Source organism: Sarcophilus harrisii, chromosome 2 (assembly GCF_902635505.1).
Source record: "Sarcophilus harrisii chromosome 2, mSarHar1.11, whole genome shotgun sequence".
Lineage (NCBI taxonomy): Eukaryota > Metazoa > Chordata > Mammalia > Dasyuromorphia > Dasyuridae > Sarcophilus > Sarcophilus harrisii.
In genome coordinates, this window is record NC_045427.1 from 654655404 (window position 1) to 654680725 (window position 25322).

Genomic DNA, 25322 nt, shown 5'->3' on the forward strand with positions numbered 1-25322 from the left:
TCATCTTTGCTCGATAAATTTGATGGGGACTTGCACGAGCTCATTGCCCTTGAACTATCCCCATGGTGCTCCCCCCAGTCGGGTGGACCGCTTCGGCCTTCGAGCAGTGCTTGGGGGGGGGGCCGCAGTCAAAGAGGGGTAGAAGGAAAACGAGAGCTGTACTCTAAAGGTCCCAGCTTATTAAAACAAAGCTGTCTGCTTGCTGCTTGTGTAACCTTTAGACGAATAATTTATAGCGGGAGATGCTCATCCAGTGGCATAAATTTCTCTGTATGTCTCATTAGATGATTAAGCAAGATTAACGGCCCTCGTTGTCTGATTAGCTAAACATCTCGAATATGTAATTAATTCTTGGGAAATGTCATTTTTATAGAATTTTGGGAAAGATGAAGTTTGAGATGCGGAATATCCTTTTCTGAGTTTATCACAAAATGAGAAATGGAGACCAGCGGGGGTCATTGAACAGAGAGAAGAGGCCCTTGCCAGGCATTTGTGGCTTTCACACAGTCAAGAACTGATTTCATTTTGACTTAAGATAAACATCTTGTCATATTTCATCTTCAAAATGACGGTATTAGACCTAAATCCCCGGGTTGTTGCCCATTTTCTGCTCTCTCTTCCCGCTCCCCTCCTACTTCTAATCTGTCTCCGATGTTAATTGTTTGGTTTATCTCACATGTGGCTGCTCTCCTTCCTCCCACAGCCACTGCCGACTCAGAGCCTTGTGCCCCCTTGTCCGGCCTGTGGCCTTACATCTCTCCCCACTCCAGTCCCTTCACACCGAGACTGGAGGGATGTCCTTCCAGAGAGGTCCGGTTGTGTTCCTGTGTTACACAGACTGGCCGTTAGCATCGAGCCCGAGTGTCTCTGCTTGCAGTTAAAGCTCTTCCCTCTCTGGCTCCCATTTTTCCCCAGACTGATTTCCCTGTGACCTCCCCTTCTCCCTGCCCCACTGAGGCTGACTACACTTCAGCAGGACTCGCCTCCTGGCCATTTCCTGCTTCTAACTCCATCTCCTGCCCCCTTGCTATTAGGCAACCTGTCAAGCAATCCATCAACAAGTATACATTAAGCACCTACTATGTTCCCGATTCTGTGCTAAATACAAGAATGGAACCAGCCCCACAAATGAAAAGATTACACCCTAATGGGGGGTGGGGGAGAGTATATATAAGAAGAACTGTAACCTTACTAAATACAACTTTTACAAGGTAGTGAATACAGGGTGCTTTGGGACAGAGGGCACTCTGGTGATTTTAAAAGGAGAGCGTCCCTGAGAAGGGAGGGATGGCCTTGGCCATCCGTGCTTTAGCCAACACAAAGGCTGCAGAGGAAAGGAGAGGCGGCCAGTGTGAGCACGAGCGAGTGAGGTCCAGTGAGTTGGAAAGGCAGCTTGGAGTCAGGTTGAGGATGGAAGAGTTTGTATTTGTCCCAAAGGCCCCGGACCTGTTGGAGCAGAAATTGAGTGGTCAGGTCTGTATTGGAGGGACGTTCTTTTGGCCCAACGATCCAGAGTGAAGAGAGACTGGGGGCACATGTTGGATCTGTTGTCGGCCACAAGCCATTTTGCCTAGAACACCCACCTTTCTCACTTGACGCTCGTTACCCTGGTCTCCTTCCCAGCCTTCAGTGAAGGCCTTTCTTGGCCTAGCAGTGCATGGGGCTCCCCACCTCCATCCCTCCTTGTCGTCCCCTTTGGGGCCTGAAACACAGGGCGCCATTCCCCAGGTCTGTCCATCCCTGGGGCCGGTGACGGAAGAAACAGAACAGCCTCCTCTTGTGCCTTCATCAAGGTGCCTTCTTCATCACGTCCCTTACCCCCGGCACCCTTTCCCTTCTCTGATGCCTTTCATCTGCTCACCTTGCCTTCCCATGGAGGGCTGGATCCAGCCCCTCTGTCACTCATCTTGTAACAAGGGTGAGGACTTTAATCACATTACTCCGGATTCTTTTGATTAAAGTGCAAAGAATTGGGAAAGGGCCGCTTTGGGCCAAGATGGGAAGCATTGTGGGGCTCCGTGGGAGGCTGATGATGTCCCTTAACCCTTAGGGATCCCCCCAAGGGAGGTACATCTTCTCTCTGGTCCTCCCCCTGCTATTGCCAAGGTGGGTCAGCAGAGTAAATCCGGGGCACGGTCTCCATTTCTGTCGTCTCTCCATGTACGTGCAGATGATGGAAATCCGTGAGTCCTTTCAGACGGCATCTCCTGCAGTTTTTCATTAGTTCTTGTATTAGTATCATGGGACTCGTTTTTTCCACTTAGATTACTTAATAAAAAAAAGTTGTCAGCTTAAGCAAGTATTTAAAATGGGTGGAAGTTTTGTGCCCTTCTGTGGCTCTGGGTCCGGTTCTGCTGATGGATCTTTTCACAGAGACTTGCTGAAGGGATGCTTTCTGATTTCTTGGTCCCTCTGCGCAGCAGGGATGGCTTCTGGGGACGCAGGCTTGAGGTTTAGTCGGTTTGACACGATCGGCAGCATTTCTGGGAACCCAGAAGTGACCCCTCCCAAACTGGTAAATCATGCCAAGTCTTGGGGATTCTGCCTGCCGAGAAGCCCCAGGGTGCGTTTCCAGAGGCCTGTGGCACTTTATGTGGCCTCTGGGCACTGGGATCGCTGGTGGTTGTTGGTAGTGCAGATGATCTGAAACATTTCCTGTGTCTGTTGAATAATGAAATTATCTTGAGATTCATGGGAATGGATGTTGCTCATGTAGACCTTGGCCTAAAAGGGAAGTGGAGTCCTGGGCCGGAGGGCCTACGTGGTCCTTTCTGGGTTCCTTTGGCTGTTTTCAGAGGACTCTGCGCTTCTCGGGACGGATTCCCGGGGGCTCCTTTGCGTTCCTCCCTTTTGCCTCCCACATCTTGGCGAGTCTTAAACTTGATCTGCCTGCTGCCTCTCCCTAATCCTTGTCCGTCAGAGAATGAACATCGATGAAGTCCCAACTGGGCAAAGCTCTGTGCTTGGCTTTTGGACCCCAAGGGAAGCCCAGATGGGCCGTGCCTTCTTGCGCCAGCAGCTGCAGAGTCCCCGTAGTTTCTCAGAACCACCCCCAGAAGTCCAGAGTTCCAAGCTCCTGGAAGGCCCACTCCATGCCAGCCTCCAGGCCCCTCCGCCCCTTATACTTAGGGGTCCTTTCCTTCTGCTTATCCTCTGCCTGGGAGGGACAGCCCAGCGTTCCCTCTACTTTGGGACAGCTCTGGGATGGATGCGACTGGTCCCATCGATGGGATATTAATATCTGTTGATGCAATTGAGTTCCCACACAGACCATAAATTTCACCATGAATTTGTGACTCCATTTCTTCCACCCTCTCCCACCCAACTGGCCCCTTTGGGCCCACAAGCACTGATTAAAGCCCTCTGGGTGTCCCAGGCATTAGGCCATGAATACAGAGAAAGGCAAAAATAGTCCCTGCCCGCAGGGAGTTTACGTTCCAACGTGGGAGACCACAGGGAGGTGAGCAGGTGTGGATGCACTCACACGATGGAAGGTGATCTTGGAGGAAAGGTCCCCATGCTGGGTGGGCCCGTGGGCCTGGGAGGCCTTCCCCTACAAGGGGGAGTTTCAGGAAGGGATGCTTGGCTGGTCCTCCAGGTCCTCCCCTGACTAGCATCCCCAAGTGCTTTGTTGGATCCTCACGTGGCCATTTGGGTCTTTGCCACATTTCTCCCAGAGCTCTGTATGCAGTTGGTGCTTAATGTCAGCACATTGAATGGCGGGGAGTCAGAGACTCACCTGTCTTGATTGCTTGCGCTGTAGTGCTTAAGGCACAGGCACTTGGAGGTCATGTGTGCATCCCCGGCAGTGAGGAATGCCCTGTGGTGCTCGCCAGGTACAGCTGGGTAGCGAGGCTGCCCCCATAGACTCCCCAGCCTCCTGCCAGTCTTCCCTCAGGAGCCGCCCCCCTCCTGAATTCATCACATATTTATTAAACCTCATCGCGTGTGTCAGAGCCTCCGACGCCTTTGCTGATTTTCCTCCTTATTCCTTCTTTCTCCTTAAATGCTCTTGTATTTACATATCTGTCTACTACCCTGGTGGGAAGTGATGGATTCCTTGCGGTCAAGGGCAGCTTGCCCGGAGCCCCAAAGCTCCCCCCCCAGCAGAAGTGTAAGCAGTGACTAAATGTGTCCAGCGCTGCTCTGGCAAAGGGCTTTTGCCATATTCTCTTAATCGATTCTCATAACAACTCTTGAGGGAGCCCCATTTTACAGATGAGGAAACTGAGTCTCAGAGTGGGTGGATTTGACTCTTAGCCTAACATTCTCATTGCACCCTGCTGCCCGCAGGCTAGAGCAGAGAAAATGCTATCTTCTCTCCCTGTATGTCTTTATTTATATATAATATAAAATTGATAGTGGAAACAGGCCACAAACAAGTATATGGTAGAATAGGACTTCATTAGAATATAAATTAAAAACTGCACGTGCGTGCGCACGAGCGTGTGTGTGTGTGTGTGTGTGTGTGTGTGTGTGTACATATTATATTACATATGAATGTAGATCGATCCTGGATGTACGGTTACATTGGCCACCAGCAGACCGCCCGCTGCCTGCCTCAAAATGGGCAGATTCCATGAATCCGTCTCTTCTGGGCGGGAAGTCCTCCTGTCTCTCCCATGTTTCCTCTCTCCTAAATGACACTATTTTGCATTTCATTCAAATGAAGATGTAGTCAGGCTGTTTCATTTGCCTCTTGATTGCTGGGTAGGCCATTCTGCGCCCCCTAATTATTTTCTTAACCTTTCCCGAGGCTCCCCAACCTTGGATGTGGCCTTTTGGGAGCCATCAGGTTTCTCAGTGGGCTTTTTGTGCCTTTAGGAAGCAGCTTCTCTGGAGAGTGGAGAAGCGTGGCTGACCCTCTGTCACTCTACTTGGCTAAAAGAAACCAACTCGCTTCAGAAGTAAAGGGAAATTGTTCAGTCCATGGTGGCATTTCTTCTTGCTTTCTCTCCTGTCTCCGTTTGGCATTTGGAGCCATTTCAGGAGACGGATCCTCTGGGGCACCAGCACCCAGGTCTTGGCCGTTCCATCGTCACCAAGCGTATTCTACACTGTTGTGTTGTTTGGGTGTTGGATCCGTAAGAGATGGACTTGGGAACTGGCGGAATCTCAGAGCTAGAGGGAACCTCAGCTGCCATCAGGGCCAGCCCATATTGGGGCGAGAATACCTTCTCCAGCTCCCCAGTGAGGAGGAGCCTTCCATGTCCCAGGTGCCCTGTTCTAGCTTGGGGCAGCTCTAGTTATTAGGTGGTTTTGGTCGTTTGCAAGCCTTAATTAGATGGATTTGCAGCGCACAAATCTGGAAGATATTGTCTCCCTTCCCTCCCTTTCCTCCTTTTCCTCCCTTCCCTCCTTTTCCTCTCTTCCCTCCCTTTCCTCCCTTCCTTTCCTTCCCCTTCCTTCCCCTTCCTTCCCTTCCTCCCTTCCCTTCCTTCCCCTTCCTTCCTCCCTTCCTTCCTTCCTTCCTTCCTTCCTTCCTTCCCTCCCTTCCTTCCTTCCTTCCTTCCTTCCTTCCTTCCTTCCTTCCTTCCTTCCTTCTCTCCCTCCCTCCCTCCCTCCCTTCCTTCCTTCCTTCCTTCCTTCCTTCCTTCCTTCCTTCCTTCCCTTTCTTCTTTTCTTTCTCAATTTACTCCCTCCCTGCTTCATTTCTTCTTTCTTCCCTTCCCTCTCTTACTTTTTTTCACTCCCTTCTTCCCTGCTCTTTTTTGGCCATAGTCCTTTATTTCCTCTCCACTTTCCATCTCAGTGGTTCTCTTCAGCACTTATGCAGCTAAGCTGTTCCCCATTTTATCAGAAATAAGTAGTTCATTTTTGCTTCCATTTGTCCCACCTGATTCAGAGATATTCTAAAGCAGAAAAGCCCATCTCTTCATTCCGGTGGGGAACCAAGAACAAGGGGAGCGCTCCTGCAGATGGCTCCCCAAGTGGGTCAGGGTCAACCTAGATTCTGAGAGAGGGCAAATTCAGCCCTGGCTGTGTGGACGCTCAGGCAAAGAGCTCCCACAGCTGTTTTCTCAGTCATGATCATGCTTGTGGAAACAGGGGGTGTAAATGGTGCAGAAGTGGGCTATTTAGCACCCCCTCTTCCTGCGAGCTGGCTCTGACAAGGATTATGCTCCTGCCACTTCATTCGTCCTTAGCTTAGAGATCTCCCTGACATGGGCTGAATCTTGCCCTGCAAATTTCTAGCATCTTATTGCCTGAATTAATGTCTAATTCTGAATGTCTTTCAAAGCTTGCTTCCATTTGTTTACTAAAGAACCAAAATGCCTCCACCCAGATGCTCTAAAACAGGACATTAGGATTTTCTGTCCTTTGTTCAGTGATGGAACAGAAAATCTCCCTTTAGAAACAGAGAGTTTGTGCTGCTTGCTCTTTTCCCCTCAGTTTTTATTGTCATTTAAATGTGACTTTTCTTCTGCCTCCTTAGTAAGCATGGAAACCAGCAGATTCTGCTGAGAGAGGAAAATGCCATTAAAAAAAATAAATTTTATTGATGCCTTTCACTTTTATTGATGCATCTCACTGATTTCTGGCAGGTAGACTCCTTCTCTCTTCCCTTCTCATGTTTGAACCCTCCTTGGCAGCACTTGGGCCTGATGATGTCTCTGCCTCCATCTGTGGCAGCTTATGACCCTCTGACAAGAGCAAAGATTGTGTCTTTATTATTATTTATTTATTATTAATTTTTAGTTAGTCGAAATTCAGCCTTTTATTTTAAGTCAATATCGGTCTTTATATCACTCTTTTGGCTCTCCCTGTTTCCCTCTGCATCAGCTCAGAGAAGTCTTCTCACGGTTCTCTGAATCCTCGCTTTCAGTGTTACCTACTGCCCAGTAATATTCCATCACATGCATGGACCGCAGTAAATTCAGTGGCTAGTTCTTCCCCAAAACAGGATTTCTATGAAGCTTTGGCATATAAAGCATCTTTGAGCTCTTTGTAGTATAGATCCAAGCTTGGCTCAACTGAGTTAAAGGACGTGAATCCTAATTTTTCTTTTTCCTCGATAATTACAAATGGATCTTCCTAAAGGTGTAAACAACTCACAGTTGACTCACCAGTGAAAGTTGCCTAGGTTCTGGCAACTTTGAGTGTTTCTGTTTTTCCATTATCTTTGTTTATGGATGTCAGAATTACTTAATTTTTATTTTTATTTTTGTAATTCAACATTTGTAGCATGTTTCCTTGGGCCATTAACAATGTACCATTCTTTTGAAATCTGTTCATATCCTTTGACCTCTTAGCTATTAGAGAATGGCTTTTGGCCTTATATATTTCCCTCAGTTCCTTAAATATTTAAATATCAGCCAATCTTTTGCTGAGATTAAAGTCGGGAATCTCACTCCCACTCTAATGCTCTTCCAATCCAGAGACATTCCTCTTTAAAAAATTACTTTATGAAAAAAAAAATTTAAAAAAAGTTACTTTATGAAGAGTTAATTCAAGGATGAGCCCTGAAATTGCCAGCCTCAGAGTCTTGTACAGAAATGTGTGCATTTTGCCTAATTGCTTTTCATTATTTCAAAGGCTCTATTTTGTATTTGTGCTTTTTTTTTTTCCTTGCCTTTTGTTTGCAGTTAGTCCCCAAGCATCTGTATTACAAAATTGGAGAAGATTGGGATCTTCTTAATCATGTATACTCTCCTTTAATTATCCTCCAGAAGGAAATGTGCAGACTCCGGTTTCCTAGGGGGTGGTGATCATGTCTTTTTGGACCAGAAAACAAAGCGAAATCCTAGTCTTTTTTTTTTTTTTTTAATAGCTTTTTATTTACAAGTTATATGCATGGGTAATTTTTCCTCACTGACCCTTACAAAACCTTCTATTCCAACTTTTCCCCTCCTTCCCCTCACCTCTTCCCCCAGATGGCAGGTTGACAAGTACATGTTAAATATGTTAAAGTATAAGTTAAATACAATATATGTATACATGTCCATACAGTTATTTTGCTGTATAAAAAGAGTCGGACTTTGAAATAGTGTCAATTTGCCTGTAAAGGAAATCAGAAATGCAGGTGGACAAAAACAGAGGGATTGGGAATTCTATGTAGTGGTTCATAGTCATCTCCCAGAGTTCTTTCTCTGGGTGTAGCTGGTTCAGTTCATTCCTGCTCCATTGGAACTGATTTGGTTCACCTCATTGCTGAGGATGGCCAGGTCCATTGGAATTGATCATCCTATAGTGTTTTTATTGAGGTACAGAATGATCTCCTGGTCCTGCTCGTTTCACTCAGCATCAGTCCATGTCAGTCTCTCCAAGCCTCTCTGTATTCATCCTGCTGTTCATTTTTTTACAGAACAATAATATTCCATAATATTCATATACCACAATTTATTCAGCCATTCTCCAATTGATGGGCATGAGGTCCTTGTCTTTATGGTCTGTGGCTCCAGGTTTGTGCCCCTTGGCTTGCCCACAACCATGATGTTTACGTGTATTACTAAGACTTTGGATTGAAGAAGACCTGTGAGGGTTTTCTGTCAGCCAATCACTAAACATTCATGAAATGCACATTTTTCCCTGGCCGCTGTGCTGGAGAGACATTAAATAATCCCTACCTAGAAGATACTACTATTTCATTGGGAGATAAACCTGCCTCCCCAGCACATAAGTCTTGTGTTTTGGCATACAACAGGTGCCTAATGGATGCTTTTTGGTGAATGAGGATACAGAAGGTGACAGAAGATAATTTTTTTTGAAGAGGATAATTTTTTCTTTTGCCCCACCTTGGGATCCAGGCAAGGGCTGCTCAGGTGCTCCTTGAGTTGCTGAGCTGGATGCTTCGAGAAGCAGGGAGGGACATCATTCAGGAAGGGTGTGGAGTAGGGTGGCTGCCCCCTGGGCTGGGCTCAGGGCCTGGGTGTGGTCCGGCCTGGTCATCCCTGTCCTGTGAGTGACTCCACAGGACTGAGGGCAGTGAGTGCTGATTTCTAGAGTAAGAATTTTAAGCTCCAACAAAGCCCATCGGTTTTTGGATTCCTTGTTACTGGGATTGCCGGTGAGGTTTCCCGAGGTGGAGTGACGTTCAGAGCTTTGTGATATTTGGCTTGTTCTTTCTTTTTGCCCTGGGCTGTCGTTTCTTCCCTCTTAGTCACTGAAGAGAGCATCATGAAAACATAATAAGCCTTTCCTGCACTTGGTTCTGGGAGAGTAACATTGAAGGTGACAATGGGCACTGGAGGAATCTTCCCGATGGCGATGGTCTCAGAGAGGGAGAGCTCAGTGCAGACTTTGCAAAGGATGCTTGTGTGGACAGAAGCTGGAGAGCCCGGCCCCCATGGGCCCCTCCCCACCCCCTCCATTATCCAAACTCAGGCCATCTTCCTCCTCCCCGCCCCTTGCACTGACCACTGGGCTCTTCTCTGGGGTGCTAGCCTTGGCTCAGCCAGCCCCGAGTCACCACGTGACTTCTTGGGCACCTTTTCCAAAGCTGTCTGCCGTACCATAGTCCCTCACCCCCTTATCGGGGAAGATAATTCCCCTACTATGGGTCAGCTCCTTAAGACCAGAACTGTCATCTTCACTTATATCTGTGCATCCGGTGCTTACACAGTGACTGGCTCCCAATGGACATTTAAACCATTTCATATTCCTTTTCTGTCTCTGTCTCTTCATTTCTTACAGAACAATAGTGTTCTATCACAATTATATACCACAACCTGTTCTGTTCAGTCATTCCCCAAGTGATGGCAAGCCCTCAGTTTCCATTCTTTGCCACCCCACAAAAAGGAATTGCAATAAATATTTGTGTATATACATGGCTTTTTCCTTTGTGTTATTTTTTAAAATCTCCTTGGAGTACAGGAGTAGTATTGCTAGGTCAAAGGATATTATTCATGATTTTGTATCCCATTGGGCACAATTGCAAATTGCTTCCCAGAATGCTCAGACCCATTCACGACTCCACTAAGGGTGCATTGGTCTTCCAATTGTCCCGCATTTCCCCCAACGTTTATCATTTTATTTTGTACCATATTCGTCAATCTGATTAGTGTGAGGGGATTCCTAGGGGTTCTTTTACTTTGCATTTCCTCAGTCAATAGTGATTTAGAGCATTTTGTTCATATGACTAGAGATAGCTTGAATTTCTTCTGAAAATTGCCTATTCATATCCTTTGACAATTAATCAATCAGGAATGACTTATTCTTATAAATGTGATTCAATTCTCTTTATATTTAAGAAATGAGGCCTTTAGCAGAGAAACTTACATTAAATTCTCTACCCCTTCTTCCTATTTCCTGCCTTTTTTTTTTTTTTTTTCTAATCTTGGCTACATTGATTTTGTTTGTGTAAAACCTTTTAACTTTGAAGTAATCAAAACCATCCATTATATATCTTGTGTGATCATATATTCTTTCCTCATCCATAAATCTGACAGGTAAAATATTCCATGCCTCTCTCCCTTCCTCCCTCCATCTCTCCTTTCCTTCCTTTCTCTGCCCTCCTTTCTCCCTTCTTTCCCTCCTTTCTTCTCTCTCCCTTCTTTGGCATTCAGCTTTCTGTGTTTATGTTGTTGCCTTCTCTGATAGAATGGAAACTCTCAGAAAAGAGGGAATATTTGATTTGTGTCTTTAAGGCCCTAGACATTTGTTGACAAGAGGCAGGATTATGAATATTAGACTTTCCTTTCTTTCCTTTCCAAACTCTCCTGTTGGACAATAGGGGGTCAGCCAAGATCTCCAGCCCTCAGCTAGAACTACTGTTGTACGAGCTGTGAGATTCTTGGACTAGGAAGACACTGCCATGGTCATTAGGCAAAAAGCTATCTGCTCGGATGCTTCGTGATACCCAAAATTCCCAAGGCACTTTTCTGTTCCAGCCTCTATCCTGCTCCCTTTCCTGCCGCCTTTGGTTTCTTAGCTCCCTGCCCTGCAGCTTCTCTAAGCGAGGCTCCTTTGCTATTCCTCATGCTTGACCATCCACCTCCTCCCATCCCTTTCCACCTCTGCCTCTTGTAGTTTGGCTGCCTTCTTCAGAATGCCTTTCCTGGATTTCCCACCAAGTGCCCTCAAGGACATCTTGATTCGATGCCTTAGACCTCTATATATGTCCTTGTTTCCTCCCTTTCTCCAGTCAGCTCTTTGAGGAAAAGGACTTTTTCATTTTTAATTCATTTAATTCAATTTAATTCATTTAATTTCAATTTTAATTCATTTTTAATTTAAATCTAGCATCTAGCATAGTGTTTATCACATAGTAGGTACTGACTAAGTGCTCATGGGATTGAATTGAGTGGAATTTCTGCCAAAGAACCACTAGACTTTGGATATGTCTTTTTCCTGGAAGAAGAGGTTCAGCATTCCCGGGGCCATGGGATTCCAAGCTCACCAGGTTTCTGGTTCTGCTACAAATTACCTCGGATCTGCCACCTTAGTCCTTCCAAGTTTAGAAGGGCCCAGGATGTTGTCAGTGTCCCTGAATCAGAACCAAGGATGTCATTGCTGATCTCAAGTAATTAGACGGCTTATTACCTAATGAGGTCTAATTAACCAAAGTAATTAGAATACAAGCACACTTCAGAATGCATTTATTAAGCACTTCTGGTATGTAGACCTAGTATCTAGTTGAAACTCCCTCCCTTACCTGTCAGTTTTTGAGACTCTGAGGAGTTTTAGTCCTTAGCACAGAGCCACTGTTTGGCAGAGGGGAAGGGACCCCCGGTTTTCTTAATTCCACCTTGTATCTGAATGGTTCATTTTCTTTTTTAAGCTCAGGTGCCGTTCATAGAAGGACAGTGTTAGGAGTATAGAATGGAAACTCCTTGGGAGCACGGGGATGCTTTTTCTTTTGCATCCCTGGCATGGTACCTGATACCTAATAATCAATTAATAAATTACCACCTCCCCAAATTAATAAATGTTTGTCAAGTTGAATTGCATCGCTCAATCATCCAGCGATAGTGAGGTGTTGATGATCTAAAGTTCTGCTGTATGTGCTTTTGCCTTAACTGACTTTATTCCTTGACTCTTAACAAATCTTATCCTGTAGATGAAAATATTGATGTGAATGATAATGCAATGAGGAGAATTGCAGAACTGACAGGGTTTAAATAATTAAATTTTCTTTGAGATGTAGACTCCGTGGAAACGTCATTGGAATAAATCAGTGGGACTTGACACGTTGGTGACATGGGTTCTCCCACCGGTGGGGAAGGGGCCTGAACACATTAGAAGTCTACTTCAGTAGCTCGTGTATTTGTGCCTGTGCTGAGCAAAGCCGGGGAATTTTGGGTGGTGGATGAAACATGGTCAGACGCCGGCATCCCTTCGGCAGGTGGCCGTGCGGACCGCCAAGGTCACCTCTCCAGCATTTGTCTTGGCAAGCTGTGCTGTCTTAGGGTCTACCAGCCCCCTACTGCTGTTTTTATTGGATACCTTTAAGACCATTTGGAGACAGCTAGAAGACAGGGCTGCAAGTGAGATTTGTGGATTATGTCTATTTTCACTCGAAACCTCTAAGTAAAATCAGTTTAATATGCATTTTCTTGAGAAATATGTAAATTAATAATTGCTTCATACATTATTCAAGAAAAAAACTTATTTTTTTTATCATTGATAGCTCTTCTAATCTTATATAAAGATATGCTAATGGATTTAATTAAAATAATTATCCTGAATAATGTCGCCTGAACTTTACCCTAAAATAGTACATATTAATCATTATCACTAGTAACATTTTTAGCCAGAGAGGCCCTTCCAATATTAAGTAGATCTCAGAAGCAAAGTACAGTTTTTTGGGGGGAGGTGTGTGTGTGGGGGACCGGTTCTGCTTTGTTTGCAGTTTGAATTGGCTGAAGTTTAACGGTCAAGTTTCTGTTGAGAAGAACATGAAAATAATTGACTTCGCTGAACTGTTTCATCCCTTAGCAAAGTCTCCATCATTTGTCCTTCCTCTTCCTAGTTGTGACTCTTGCTCCTTGGTCCTGGAAGTCTGAAGGAGGAGAAGCACTACTTGGGCCTTCACGAGTATTAGGAATTCGCATTTATCCTTCTCCTTCTTGGGTTGGGAAGTGAAGGACCTTTGCTGTGACCATTGAGCCCACTGAGGTCTTGATTGGAAGAGAAGCTTCATTTAAATGCAGCCTCCCCTCCCCCCCAACCCTGCAGATGTCTGTCTGTTCTTTCTTAGAAATAGGATTATGGTTAACCTGCTCAGTGGACGCTTTTGATGCTCTGTTGGCTGCAGGACCAAACACCAAGTTCTCCAGTGGGTATTTCAGGCTCTTCACAGTGTGACTCCTTCCTCCCTTTCCAGGCTCTTTATAGCTTGGTCCCTTCTTTAGACACTGATTCCTTTGAACATGACCTCTCACTTCTGCTCTCCCGATCTTTGTACTGTCTCTCCCATTAGTCCAGATTGTTTCATTCTTTGTTCCTGTGTCCCCAACACTTAACCAAGTATCCACAACATAGTAAAACTCAAATAAGTGAATGAATGACTGACTAACCCACTGGCACAAATTGGACAAATTGTACTTTTAGTAGCTTCTAAGAATTTGTTATCTTTCAGTCACTGAATTTCCATGTGGACACCTGAGTTTAAGATATTCTGTGCTTCATATCGACTACTATTTAGCCAATAAATATTGGTTAATAAACAGAACCCCCTGTAAATGAAAGGAAGGAACTTATCTAAGCATAGTAGTAGGAAAGTTTAATTATGAGATTCCAAATAATCAATCCAAAAGCATTTAATTTGCCATTATATTAATAAGTCGACAGCTCTGTCCAGGTCTTGGCCCTGAGTTTAACAGACAAAAATAAATCAGTTTCTGCCCTCAGGGGTCTTCCATTCTGCTAAAAGCAATAAAATTAATGACAAATACTATCACTAAACTTAAAGACATTAGCAAGTTAGTAATTTTTATGTTAAAACAGTGACTTAAGAAGAGAGGGATGATCATTTAGTAATGTGCAGATCAGTCCTGTCCAACAAATCTTTGCTATCCAGCTCTCCCTCGCCGGGTGCCCTCCCCAGTGGGCGTTTGGGTTACCTGGCAAAAAAAGGGAATATTTCTGTCCCTACAGAGCCTAGGGACATTTTTTTCTCCACAATGTCAATGACATTGCTGTCTTATTATGTTCTTTGTGTTCCACATATTCAAAGGAGGAAATTAGGCAATAAACATGCTCTTTCCTCCTTTTTTTAATGTACCTCTCTCACACTCTTCTTTGTAATTGGACAGGTCCTGTCTGCCCATTTTCAGATTGGCTAGGAGATTTTCACTTCCCTCTTTGGCAGAATACCAAGAATTCTGAACTTTGAAGTCAACAAAATCTCATTTCCTCATGTAGAAAATGAGAGGTCTCAATAAGATAATTCCTAATGTTCCTTTCATCTCTTAAGATTATCTTATTATACAGATAAATATAAACTCATAAAGCACATCACTTGTGCTTTTCACTGAATTAAGCATAAGGTCTCATGTGTGAATAATGCAGCTAGATAAATGCTCAGTATAAAATATTTATATTGCAAGTAGCTATAGGCTGCTAATTATAATAACAATAATAATAAAAGATAGTTAAAAATCGATTTTATATTAATGCATCAACTAGAAATTGTCATGAAGCCATAGAAATAGAAAGCCCGTTGCCACAGTACATTGAAGTTTAATTTTCTATTATTGAATTGAGCTGGGATGAGATGGAGATACAGACTTCGAATGGAGTGTTTGAGAAAATATTTGAATATGGATGTGTGAATGTGCATTTGCAAGGTTAAAATTGCTGAAGGAAAAACAATTGTTCAGGCTGTCAGCCCCAATACACAGGGTACTATTGATGGAGGCCGGGTGGATCTGGTCATTTGTAGCCTGGCATTTTGGTGTTGGCATCTGGGGGCAGAACTGGGATGTTTGAGGAAAAGCAAGAAGGAAATAGTTTACAAAGCCCTAGAAAGTTACTGCTAGGAGATGAGATTAGCGCTGGGGTGGGGGAGTGGGGAAGTGCCCCTGGGCATTGAGGGAGGTAGAGAAAAGGGCTGAAAGTGGAACACAAGGATCCTTATTTGAATCTCAGCTTCTTTTTGGGGGGATGACCTTAGGTACAGAATCTTAGGTAAGATTTTGTTTTATGGTATTCCCAAGGATTGCTGGATTTGTTTCATTTGTCTTTTCTTTTTCTATTTCCTGGTCTTCGCTTACTGGTTTGCCATAGTAAATGTTTCTGTCCCTGTCTTTGACTCACTTTGTCTTCACTCCCTTCCCCATCTCTTTCTCCCCTTTTTCTGTGCTCTCTCTCTCTCTCTTTTTCTCTCTCTCTCTTTCTTTCTCTTTCTCTGCCCCTATCTTTGTCTGTCTCCATGTCTCTTTGTCTCTCTGTCTGTTTCTGTCTCTCCCGCTCCTCCCATCTCTCCTGTCTCTAGCTGTCTCTGTCTCTCTCCCCACCTCCACCTCTCTCTCTGTGTCCCCCCCTCTTGTCTAGATAGATGTCACTTTTTACACATTGCAAAGTGCCATACAAATATTTTATCATTTCTAACTTCATAACAACTCTGCCTAGTAGGTACTCTTATTATCCTTATCTACTATCAGAGGCAGAGGTTAAGTGGCTTGGCCAGGATCACAAGCTAGGAGATGCCTGAGATGGGATTTGAACTCAGGTCTTCCAGACATGCAGACCTTGTGCTCTGAACTCTTACATGTTTCAATTCATTTATTTGGTTTCAGGCCCCCGCTAGAATCATCCCTCCTCTTCCAGGAGATCTTCCCCATTCCTCTTTGATTTAACGTCTTCAATGGGATCATCTTATCTCTAGCTATTGCATGTGATCTTCCCACTTAGGGTGTAAGTTTTTTGAGGGAAGGGACGTTTTTGTGTCTTTTCTTGTCAAGCTTTTCAAGGCCAAACACAGTGCACAGTACATAATGGGTGCTTAATAAGTGTTTATTGGCTTACACATTAGCAGTATAAAACCTTTTAAATTTATCTTTTTATTTTTTAATTGATTGGCTGACAGACTAGCGGTATAAAGAGTTAAATTTATTGTTTTATTTTTTAATTGATTGGCTGACAGATTAGCGGTATAAAACCAGTTTAGTTTGTTGCTTTATTATTTAATTGATTGGCTGACAGACTAGTGGCATAAAGCTAGTTAAATTTGTTGTTTCATTTTTTAATTGATTGTCTAGTTGTATTTGTGCTTGAAACTCTCATTGAAAAAACTTGTCCCCTCCCTTGCCTCAGTGCACACATGCACACACACATGTGATGAAGAAAAGCTCGCCCACAATGAGAATAGTTCAAAGGCAGCAGGTGCGGCCTCGCAATCCCACGCGGGCTCCCCTTCCCCTGTGGTCCTCCCTTGGAGGCCGGACGACCGGCCGATTGGAGGGTGTTGCTGAGGGTACTCAGACTTAGGTATTGATTGGGCGCCAGGGCCTTTGCGATCCCTTCCTGCTCTGAGATGCCTTCAGTAAAATGTGTTCTGATGTATTTAATATAAAGAGATGTAAGAAGCTACATGGGAAAACAGTAGACTTTTTGGGTGAGGGGAAGGCATGTCAGTTTAATAATAGAAGGCAACAGTCATGGGGTGCTTCAAGGTTTGAAAATCCCTTTACACATAATAAGTAAAACTTAACTCTGATGTAGTTGCTCTCATTATATCTATTTTATACTGTGGCAAGTGGGGTGAAGTGACTTACCCAGATCACACAGCTAGTAAGTGTTTGAGGCCAGATTTGAACTCGGGTCTACCCTGCCTATTAGTTCAGGTTACTGTAGTTAGACTTGAATTTAAGATGCATTTTGTACTTCCTGCGCCACTCCCTTCCCTCATTATCTCCCTATAGGATGATAGTTCATTGTTAAATATGTCAGCATTAGCAAGAAGAAGACTTCCTTACTAAAATCAACTATCAAGCATTTATGAAGTGCCTACTAGGTGCCAGGTACAAGTCTAGACTCTGGAATACAATATACATGCCTCTATTTACAAGTTCAATTGGTGATATTTTTTTACAGGAGGAATCTTAGCAAGTGGTGAGATCTGGGCAGGCTTCACACAGGGGGTTGCATCCTAGTTGAGCTTTGAAGGAAACCTCAACCTGACAATCCTCCTAAGACCCCCCGGCAAGACCCCCCCTAAATAAAGAAAGAACCCCAAGAGGTTTGGTCAGAAGGAGTGCTTTGGCTTACACCTGCATGGACAGCCTTTTCCTATTTTTGCTTGTCCATGGGATCTTCCCATCATAGCCAACCACAGCACGGATTTTGAGGGCACTTCAGGGCCCATTGTGCCCCATTTAGGAGAGGCGGCCCGGCCCGAGGGGAGCCAAGTGGAAGGTGGGTTGTGAAAGTTCCAAAATTCATTTGTTGATATCTTGTGGTCGTGGCCGTCTTCAGGTACCATTTGTTAAAACACCTAAAGGCTGAATGCTTTGTTGGACACAGGATGCAGTAAATGAAACCGACATGCTTCTTGCCCCCCAGAAACTTAACAACTCAGCCCGCCGCTTGGAGAGTCCCGATCCTCGGCCTTCCAGTTTGGGGGCGTTCAGGAATGCTATGAGTTGTCAGGAAAAATATATTTTTGTTTATTTCAAAACAACTCAGAGGAAATGGGAGTAGCTTGTTTGGAATCACCATGTAATTACTGAACCCACATCTTCCTAACACAAGTAATTGATCACTATTCCATTTTTAACAATTATAATTATCATTTTTATTCATTCAAATGATAATTCATTCATTCATATATTTAATTGTGATGTAGCATAAATCTATTAGGACTTCTTTATCATTGCTGATACTGGGTCATAAAATCACCGCAGTACCTTAACTCTGGGTTTGTGTATGTGATTTCTGTGGCTATTTGGACTTCTGGACTATTTCCAGCTGTCTGAAACACATGCACATGAATAAAAATACAGATATATACATTAGGTTGAAAATGTTAGAAAAGAAAATGAAATAATCAGAGAAGATAAAGTCTGACATCTTTTGAATGGGGGTTGCCGTGGCAGGAATGATAAATGGTTACTGATGAAGGAGAGTGACTCAGCGGAGGAGAGTGGAATTGTTAGTTAGCGGAGAAAGAATTCCTGAGACCGCTGGTCCACCTTAATTGGACCTCAGAATTCTTGCTAATGTCCAATCATAGGGAAGCAGCTCCTGCAAAACTTCGGACTAGCCAGCCTTACCCGCCACTACCCACAGGACACAGAAACCAGCCTTGGTAGAGCATCCAGACACCCAGAAGGAGAGATCAAGGGCAAAGGGGCAGCATCATGCACTGATGGAGGTTTCCTAGGACCCTGAACCTTGGGAATAGCAATAATTTCAGTTCAAGGTCTTCAGCCATCATTAAGGGAAGTAAGCTCTGTGGAGATGTAACCTAGCAGCTGCTCCTGGAAATGTGGAGCCCCTGAAGACCCAGAAGAGGAATTTCTGGCTTCCTCGAATTCCTCAAATCATTGAAGGGTTCCATTTTAGAAATTGATACTGTTCATATGATTTAAAAGGCATCAGACTTTCTTTTATGGTATTCCCCAAGGATTGCTGGATATGTTTCATTTGTCTTACTTTTCTTTTTCTATTTCCTGGTCTTCGCTTACTGGTTTGCCTTAGTAAATGTTTCATTCATTCATTCACTCTGTTGTTAGGGAAAAAAGCCTCCTGTCTTTATAAGACATTATAATTTAAAAATTTCTGAAACACAGGAATTCAGAGTGTCTAGAGGCAGTGTGCTGGTCCAATAGAAAGACTGCTGGATCTGAGTTCAAATCTTGGTTTACATCCTGAATGCTGTGTTTTCTGTTTTCCTTCTCTATTAGTGGAAGATATTGGACCTTATCACTCTAAAGCTCCTTGCAACGGTAGTTCTGTGGTCTTTGGACTTTTCTCCTTCTGAATAGCTAGGTGGTGCAGTGGAGAGCTCACTGGACTTATAAGACTAATGTTCATCTAGCCTCAGACATACTAGCTTGTGTGACTCTGGGCGAGTCACTTTACCCTATTTACCTCGGTTTCCTCAAATGTAAAATGGGCTAGAGAAGGAAATGGCAAATTTATCTAGTGCTTTTGCTAAGAAAATCCCACATGGGGCTCATGTAGAGTTGTTCATGACTGAACAGCAAAGAAATATTTCTGAAATTCATTCTGCTGCGATTTTTCCTTATCGTTTAATTTTATGGGAATGTGAAGTTGCTGTTACCACCATCCTAGCATTGGTCAGATAACCCTTTTCCTTTGTTGTTGATTTGCAGGGGGCAGCCCTGAAATATCTACCCACGATCGTCAATGACGTGAAATTGGTATTTGATCCCAAAGAACTCAGGTAAGAGAGAATCCAGGCTGTTTCCTATTTTGTATTTGTTATCATTCTTGGTAACAAGTATCCTATGATTATTATATGTATGTGGTTAGGTTAATTGAACCAAAAAGTAATTTTGGAGATTTAATTCATGTGCCATTTTTTTTAATATTCCTTCTGAATGAGTCTGCAAACAATTCTCCATACAAAGCACTTCACTGTTTTACTTCTCTGGGACTCATTATAGCCCCATGTTAATCCCATATCTTTCATGGCTCTGTCATTGCAATGGAAGAGTCTGTAACCATTGGCCAATCGTTGTTCTAGCTTGCAGCGACCCCCAAAGGATGATTCTTTTGGTCACAGGAAGTCTTGAAGACCACTTACTAACTCGGGCTCCGCACTTGGCATTGGGGTACACATGCCGACAATATTATAGAATATTGGAGAAATTGCGTATTATTTTTATAATCATTTTTAATATATAACCCCTCCTACCTACAATTACATTTTAAAATACTTTTTAAAAACTTTTTTTTTTTTTAAGATTTGAGAGTTCTAGATTCTCCCCTGGCAGGAGTGGACATTAATGGAGAAAAAAGCATAAAGGTTCCAACCTTGCCACTTCTTATCTGTGTGACCTTTATTTGTAAGGAATCCTTGTTTCCTCATTTCAAATTGAGGTTGCTTGACTTTCTTTTATTTAAAAAAAATATTTATTTGCTTAAATATTTCTCAGTTACATGTAAAAGTTTTTTTGACACTAACTTTTGAAATCTAATTTTTTTTTTTTTTTTTTTTTTTTTTTTTTGCTCCCACTCCTGCACTTCCCTAGATGACTGTTAAGGTCCAAAGCTATGAGTACATGTTGTGTAGTGGTTAGGATTCTGCGCTGGGAAGCAGGAAGACCTGCTGCTGACATTCACTTCCTGTGTGACTCGGGACAAGTGACTCCATTTTCCTGATCATTGGCTTTCTTATTTGTAAAACCAATCAGAACGATTGGATAATGGATAGAGATAGGTCTGTGTCTGCCCTCACTTGGGACACATTCAGGCCATGTGATCTTGAGCAAGTCACTTTCCCATATCACTCTGAAGGCATCTCTAACAGTGGAGAAGATGCTGATCCATACTAGGAGACTGAGTTTCTTATAACTGTGAAATCCCAGACATCGGGAATAATAAAGCTGGGCTCAAAGTTGGCCATTTTTGTTTGCTCTTGAAGAGGATCAATGACAACCTGAGTCCGAATTGGATTTAAATGAGTCTCCATTGCAAAAGCTGGCAGTCCCTCTCATTTCTCCAGCATTTGTGTAGGACAAAGTCAAGAAATTAAATTTACAATTAGTGTCAAAAGTTTTTAATCCTCAACAGAAGTCACATCCCTATGGGGATGATGAGGAGGATGCGGAGGAGGAGGAAGATTCTATCTTTTGGGTAAAGCTCTTTTGATTTTCCAGGGCCAAACTACCTCCTCATTAGAATCCCATCGCTTCTTGTGTACTTTTCTCAGGTGTCTCCTGAAAGTACTGAGTTATACCCAGACACAAGGAGACCCTTCTTACCTGGCTCTGTACGGGGACCAGTTTTCCTCCTGTATCAAAGAGTATCCTGGAGCTGACTTTGTCTTCTCTGCTCTGAAGGTTGTGGGAACACAAGCCCTCACAGGTGTCCTGTTTTGTTCTTCTCTTCCCACGCAGCAAAATGTTTACCGAGTTCATCCTCAACGTGCCCACGGGCTTGCTGACAATTCAGAAGCTCTACTGCTTGATTGAAATCGTTCACAGCGACCTCTTCACCCAGCATGGTGAGCTGAAGGCTGGCGATCGTTAAACCGTCCCATTAGTCAGTGTCCGCGGGCCTGGGGAGACCGCCACTGAGGCGTACTTCTCTCGGCACGAGGCAACAGGGGTTTCAGGCAATTAAAGCTACTCCCTTACAGGGACAGGAAGATTTAGTCCCTGCTCATTGACAGGAGTGTGGGCGATGGCTCCCACGTGGAGGCAGACTGCAGAGTGATTCCTGGGGGTACTGGACAGCGACCCTAGTCAGCAGCCATCATCCGTGGGAGACAGCTCTGCGGGAGGGTCCTGGGAGGCGTTTTGGGGGGACAAGTGACCCAGTGTTTGCCCTTCTTTGAGGTGACTATGGATGAGACCTCCCTTTTCCTGGAGTTTTGGAACAGTGGTGATCATTCCATATTTGTCAGGTTAGCTTCCCTATTAGTGCACTTTATGAGAAGAAACCCCCAGTCCACCCTAACCAGGGACCGGTGGGCCAATTGTCGTTCTTCTTGTTTTGGACAAATGGGATTTATATTCTGTGTTTGTAGAAAGTGCTTTGAGTGAAGCTTTAGGCCTTTGTCAATGAGCTTTTGCTCATTTATTCGCAGCTCATATAAAGTCCTGACTCTCGAGCAAAGACTGGAGCCTTCGCTGAGAGGCTTTGCCTTCTCCTCCGCATTTATGTTCCTGCTTTGGTCAATATTTTTCTTTAAAAACCAACAACACACAAAACCCCCAAACTTCCGTATTCCTTTCTCTTTATGATTCCCAGTTTATGTATGGAGAAACTGAGGCAAAGCCAAGGGGACTGTCCTGAAAAGAAAATCTCCTGGTTCTTGGCTTTTAGTACATTTCTAAATCCTATTTGATTGGTTTAAATCAATTAAATATGTAGCATTAGAGAGTTTTCTTTTGACACTGAGAGGTTGTATGACTTGCCCACTAACACCTTGCTAATGAGTTTCCAAGGCCCTTGCACCCAGGCCTGTGCTATACTCTATGCTACTATTTGTTCCTTGGCTTAACCAGATTAGCTAGGAGTAAAAGGATGGTGCTAGAATTTTTCTTTTTAATTTTTTTAAACATAATTTTTTATTTGGTGCCAGATTTTTAACTGCAGCTTCAGATTGTATGTTTTAAGAGAAATATTTTCAGTTTGAATTGAAAATGTGCCTTAGTATTCTTGGAGGGAAAAAAAAGCAACAAAAGAAGTGGTAAGTGATCAGAAGACATGAGGGGAAGACGGCCAGGGGTCGATGGGGACCCGGGGGAAAATTGCCTCCTGTTTCTCAATGCAAATGTACAATTTCATTCTCAGTGGTGGATTTTCTCTGACAGAGAAGGTGGCTGTGGAACATAAGCGGCCAGGATGATTATGGATGAAGTCTGAGCTGCTCTGTAGCTCCGTGCCCTCCAAGCAGCTTTGTACTTGAGCCAATCACATGTAGCCTCCCGAGGGGCAGCTTGTCCTGGGCAGCCAGACCTGCCTGCCCCGAATCCTGGCCAGGGGATGCTGGAGGCGCTTTAGGAGTGTGTGACAGTCAGTACTGTCCCAGGGCTTTGCATTTGAAGCAGCTTTCCAAGACTGAGATTCTCATAACAATTCACATTTCTTTGTGCGTGTGCCCTGATAGAAGGACAATATTTGGAGGGCATGGGCTGTTTGTATAGTGTGTGTGTGTGTGTTTTTTTTTTTTTTTTTTTGAACTGCAGCAGCTAGCATAATACTGGATACTCTGGGGTCTCTTAAACAAAACAAAACAAAATCATGTTGACCCTCCATTGAATTTTGATTTTTTCCAATTCTGTCTTCCCCCAGCTCCTTAAGGAAGCAGGCTAAGTTTCTGGCACTACAGTTAATAAGCCCTCATTCCAATTAATTCAATCAACAAGCATTTATTAAATCTTTCAGTTGCTAGGATCGTCCGTCCCTAAACCTACCTTGACTTCTGATGTATTCATTCAACAATTATTCAATTGAATTCGATTGAAAAATATTCTGTTATTATTTATTTATTTGTTATTTTATTCATTCATTAATTTATTTATTGCTGAGGGAATTAGGGTTAAGTGACTTGCCCAGAGTCACACAGATGGGAAGTGTTAAGTGTCTGAGACCAGATTTGAACTCAGGTCCTCCTGCTTCAGGGCTGGTGCTCTACCCACTGCGCCACCCAGCTGCCCCATTCAATAATTATTAAATATGATCGTATTAGCTTTCCTGACAGAATATTAGTTCCTCCAGAACAGGCGCTGCTGCATCTTTTCTTTGCATCTCTTTTCACCGAGGACTCTTCCTGGTATATAATTGGTGCTTAATCAAGGCTTGTTGATGGAGTGTTTGAGTGATTTGGGGACACCAGAGAGAAGCCTGTTATCTGCCACCACTTGAACTCAGGCCTCCTCCGGGCCTCTTCCCTTTCCAGTGGGCCGTGGCTTCTTGTCCGGCGGAATTAATTGCACACGCCTCGATCCTCAGCAACAGCTCCAGCCATCTCATCTGCTTGTTAGGGGAGATTTAATAGCCGAGATCTCCAGGGAGGTCTCATTACGGAGATTTCATTACTTTTACAAAATAGACCACCCTACATTAGCTATAAATAATTAAAGTTAAACCGCACTTGTGAACAGAAAAGCAGAGGCCCAAGCAAGGAGCGACGGCGCCCTCTTCTCCCTGCTGGCTTCTTGGCTTTCCGTCCCGGTCCCCTCGCCCGCTACTTCACACATCTCCCCATGGCCCCAAGGAGGCTGGAATTAGCCAAATCCCACCATTTCCTGCCTCTTTGTTTCAGCCTTGGGCCATGTAGCTGAAGTTGGCCTTCCGGACTCAGCTTGGGGGAGTTCTTCAAATCTGGCAAAGTTCCTGCAGCCTTTACTCTGGAGGTCTTGGTTGCCGGGGAGTCTGCTTGGTGTGGGCTCCTCCAGCCACCCCCACAGTGTGCTGTTATGGTCTGGGCTGGCTGTTATGGGTGGGCTTCGATATAGTGACCAGAAGTCTGGGGATCACTGGTGAGGCTGCAGAAGGCTAGAAGTAAAATGGCGCACTTCCATGTGGGAGAATGACACTTGGGAAGTATCGTCCAGCGGGAAGAACTCTGGGATTGCACCAAAGAAACTTAGATTGTTTCCCAAATTTGATGCTTCCAGATGGTTTGAAACTGAACCAATCAGTCTGCCTTTTGTGCCTCGGTTGCCGTGCAGGACTGATAATGCTTGCAAGACCTAACAGGGAGAGCGACTCAGAGAAAGCTTTTGGCAAACCTTAAAGCACTGCAGAAACGTGAACTGTTAAAAGTAGGATTCTCACCCTTGTGACTTCATTCTTATTTTATTGGACAAGTTCAGTTGTGTGTGATCCTCGGACAAATCACTGACCTGCTGTTAGATTTCTTAATTTAAAGTCCAGTCGACAGTTGTTGAGGCAGATAAAATGAGGATTTCTCCTTTCCTCCTTTTTTCCTCCTTTTCTTTTCTTTTTTCCTCCTCTTGCTCGTCTTCTCTCTCTGGTTTTTGCCTTTTTGCCTTTTTGTTTAGGAAAACCAATGGTCTTTTTCCTTTTACCCCCCGGCTGGTGGATCCTCTTCTGGAGGCTGCGTCACTAGAAATCCAACTGCAGATGGGCTCGATACCTGACTGACAACTCAGCCTTTGGTTCAGATTCCTTCAGGTTGTGCTGGAAGCCCCCCTTCCCAAATGTTCTGAGGCTTTATGGAGCAGGGTCCGACCTGGCTGGAGCAGTAGATGCAAACCCTGAGGCAGGAGGAATAACTACTGAATAGGATTGAACTCTCAGGCTTTTTGTGATCTGGCAGAAATCCTGGAAAATCTTGCACTCACTCCTCAGGAAGACAAGAACTGATCAGAGCATAAACCATTAGACTCTCCCAGAGTGGAAAGAACTGATCAGAAGAGGGATTGAAGCCAAATAGGCTCCCAGTTTGGTGAGCTCTGTTGGGTAGAGAGATAGAAAGCTGCTGGCTTTCATGTTAAACCCTAACAGTAGAAGAAAGGTTGGTATAGTCCTGAACTGCAAGAGGGGCCCTTCCCCTCCCCTCCTTCATAGTCTTAACCTCTGGGAGTCCTGACCTTGAACTGCAAGAGGGGTCTCAGTGGGCCAACCTAGCTGCCGTGGGAAGAGGTTGCACAACGAATCTCTAAGGAGAAATCTGCTGTCACTCAACCCATCCCAGAGTGTCATGGGCTCTGTCTGGAGGAAGTGAGTTCTCCTTGTCTGTTAGGCCAAAAGCCGAGGTTCTGTGATTTTTGGAT

The 25322-nt window shown here is 44.1% G+C and overlaps 1 protein-coding gene across 1 annotated transcript in view; it reads left to right on the top strand.

Moving 5' to 3' along the window:
- DOCK1 (dedicator of cytokinesis 1) overlaps positions 1-25322 on the top strand; it is a 445579-nt gene that overhangs the window by 109001 nt on the left and 311256 nt on the right. Inside the window, 2 exon segments of the mRNA XM_031957020.1 lie at positions 19221-19291; positions 20970-21076. Of these exon segments, the coding sequence (XP_031812880.1) occupies positions 19221-19291; positions 20970-21076 (178 nt within the window).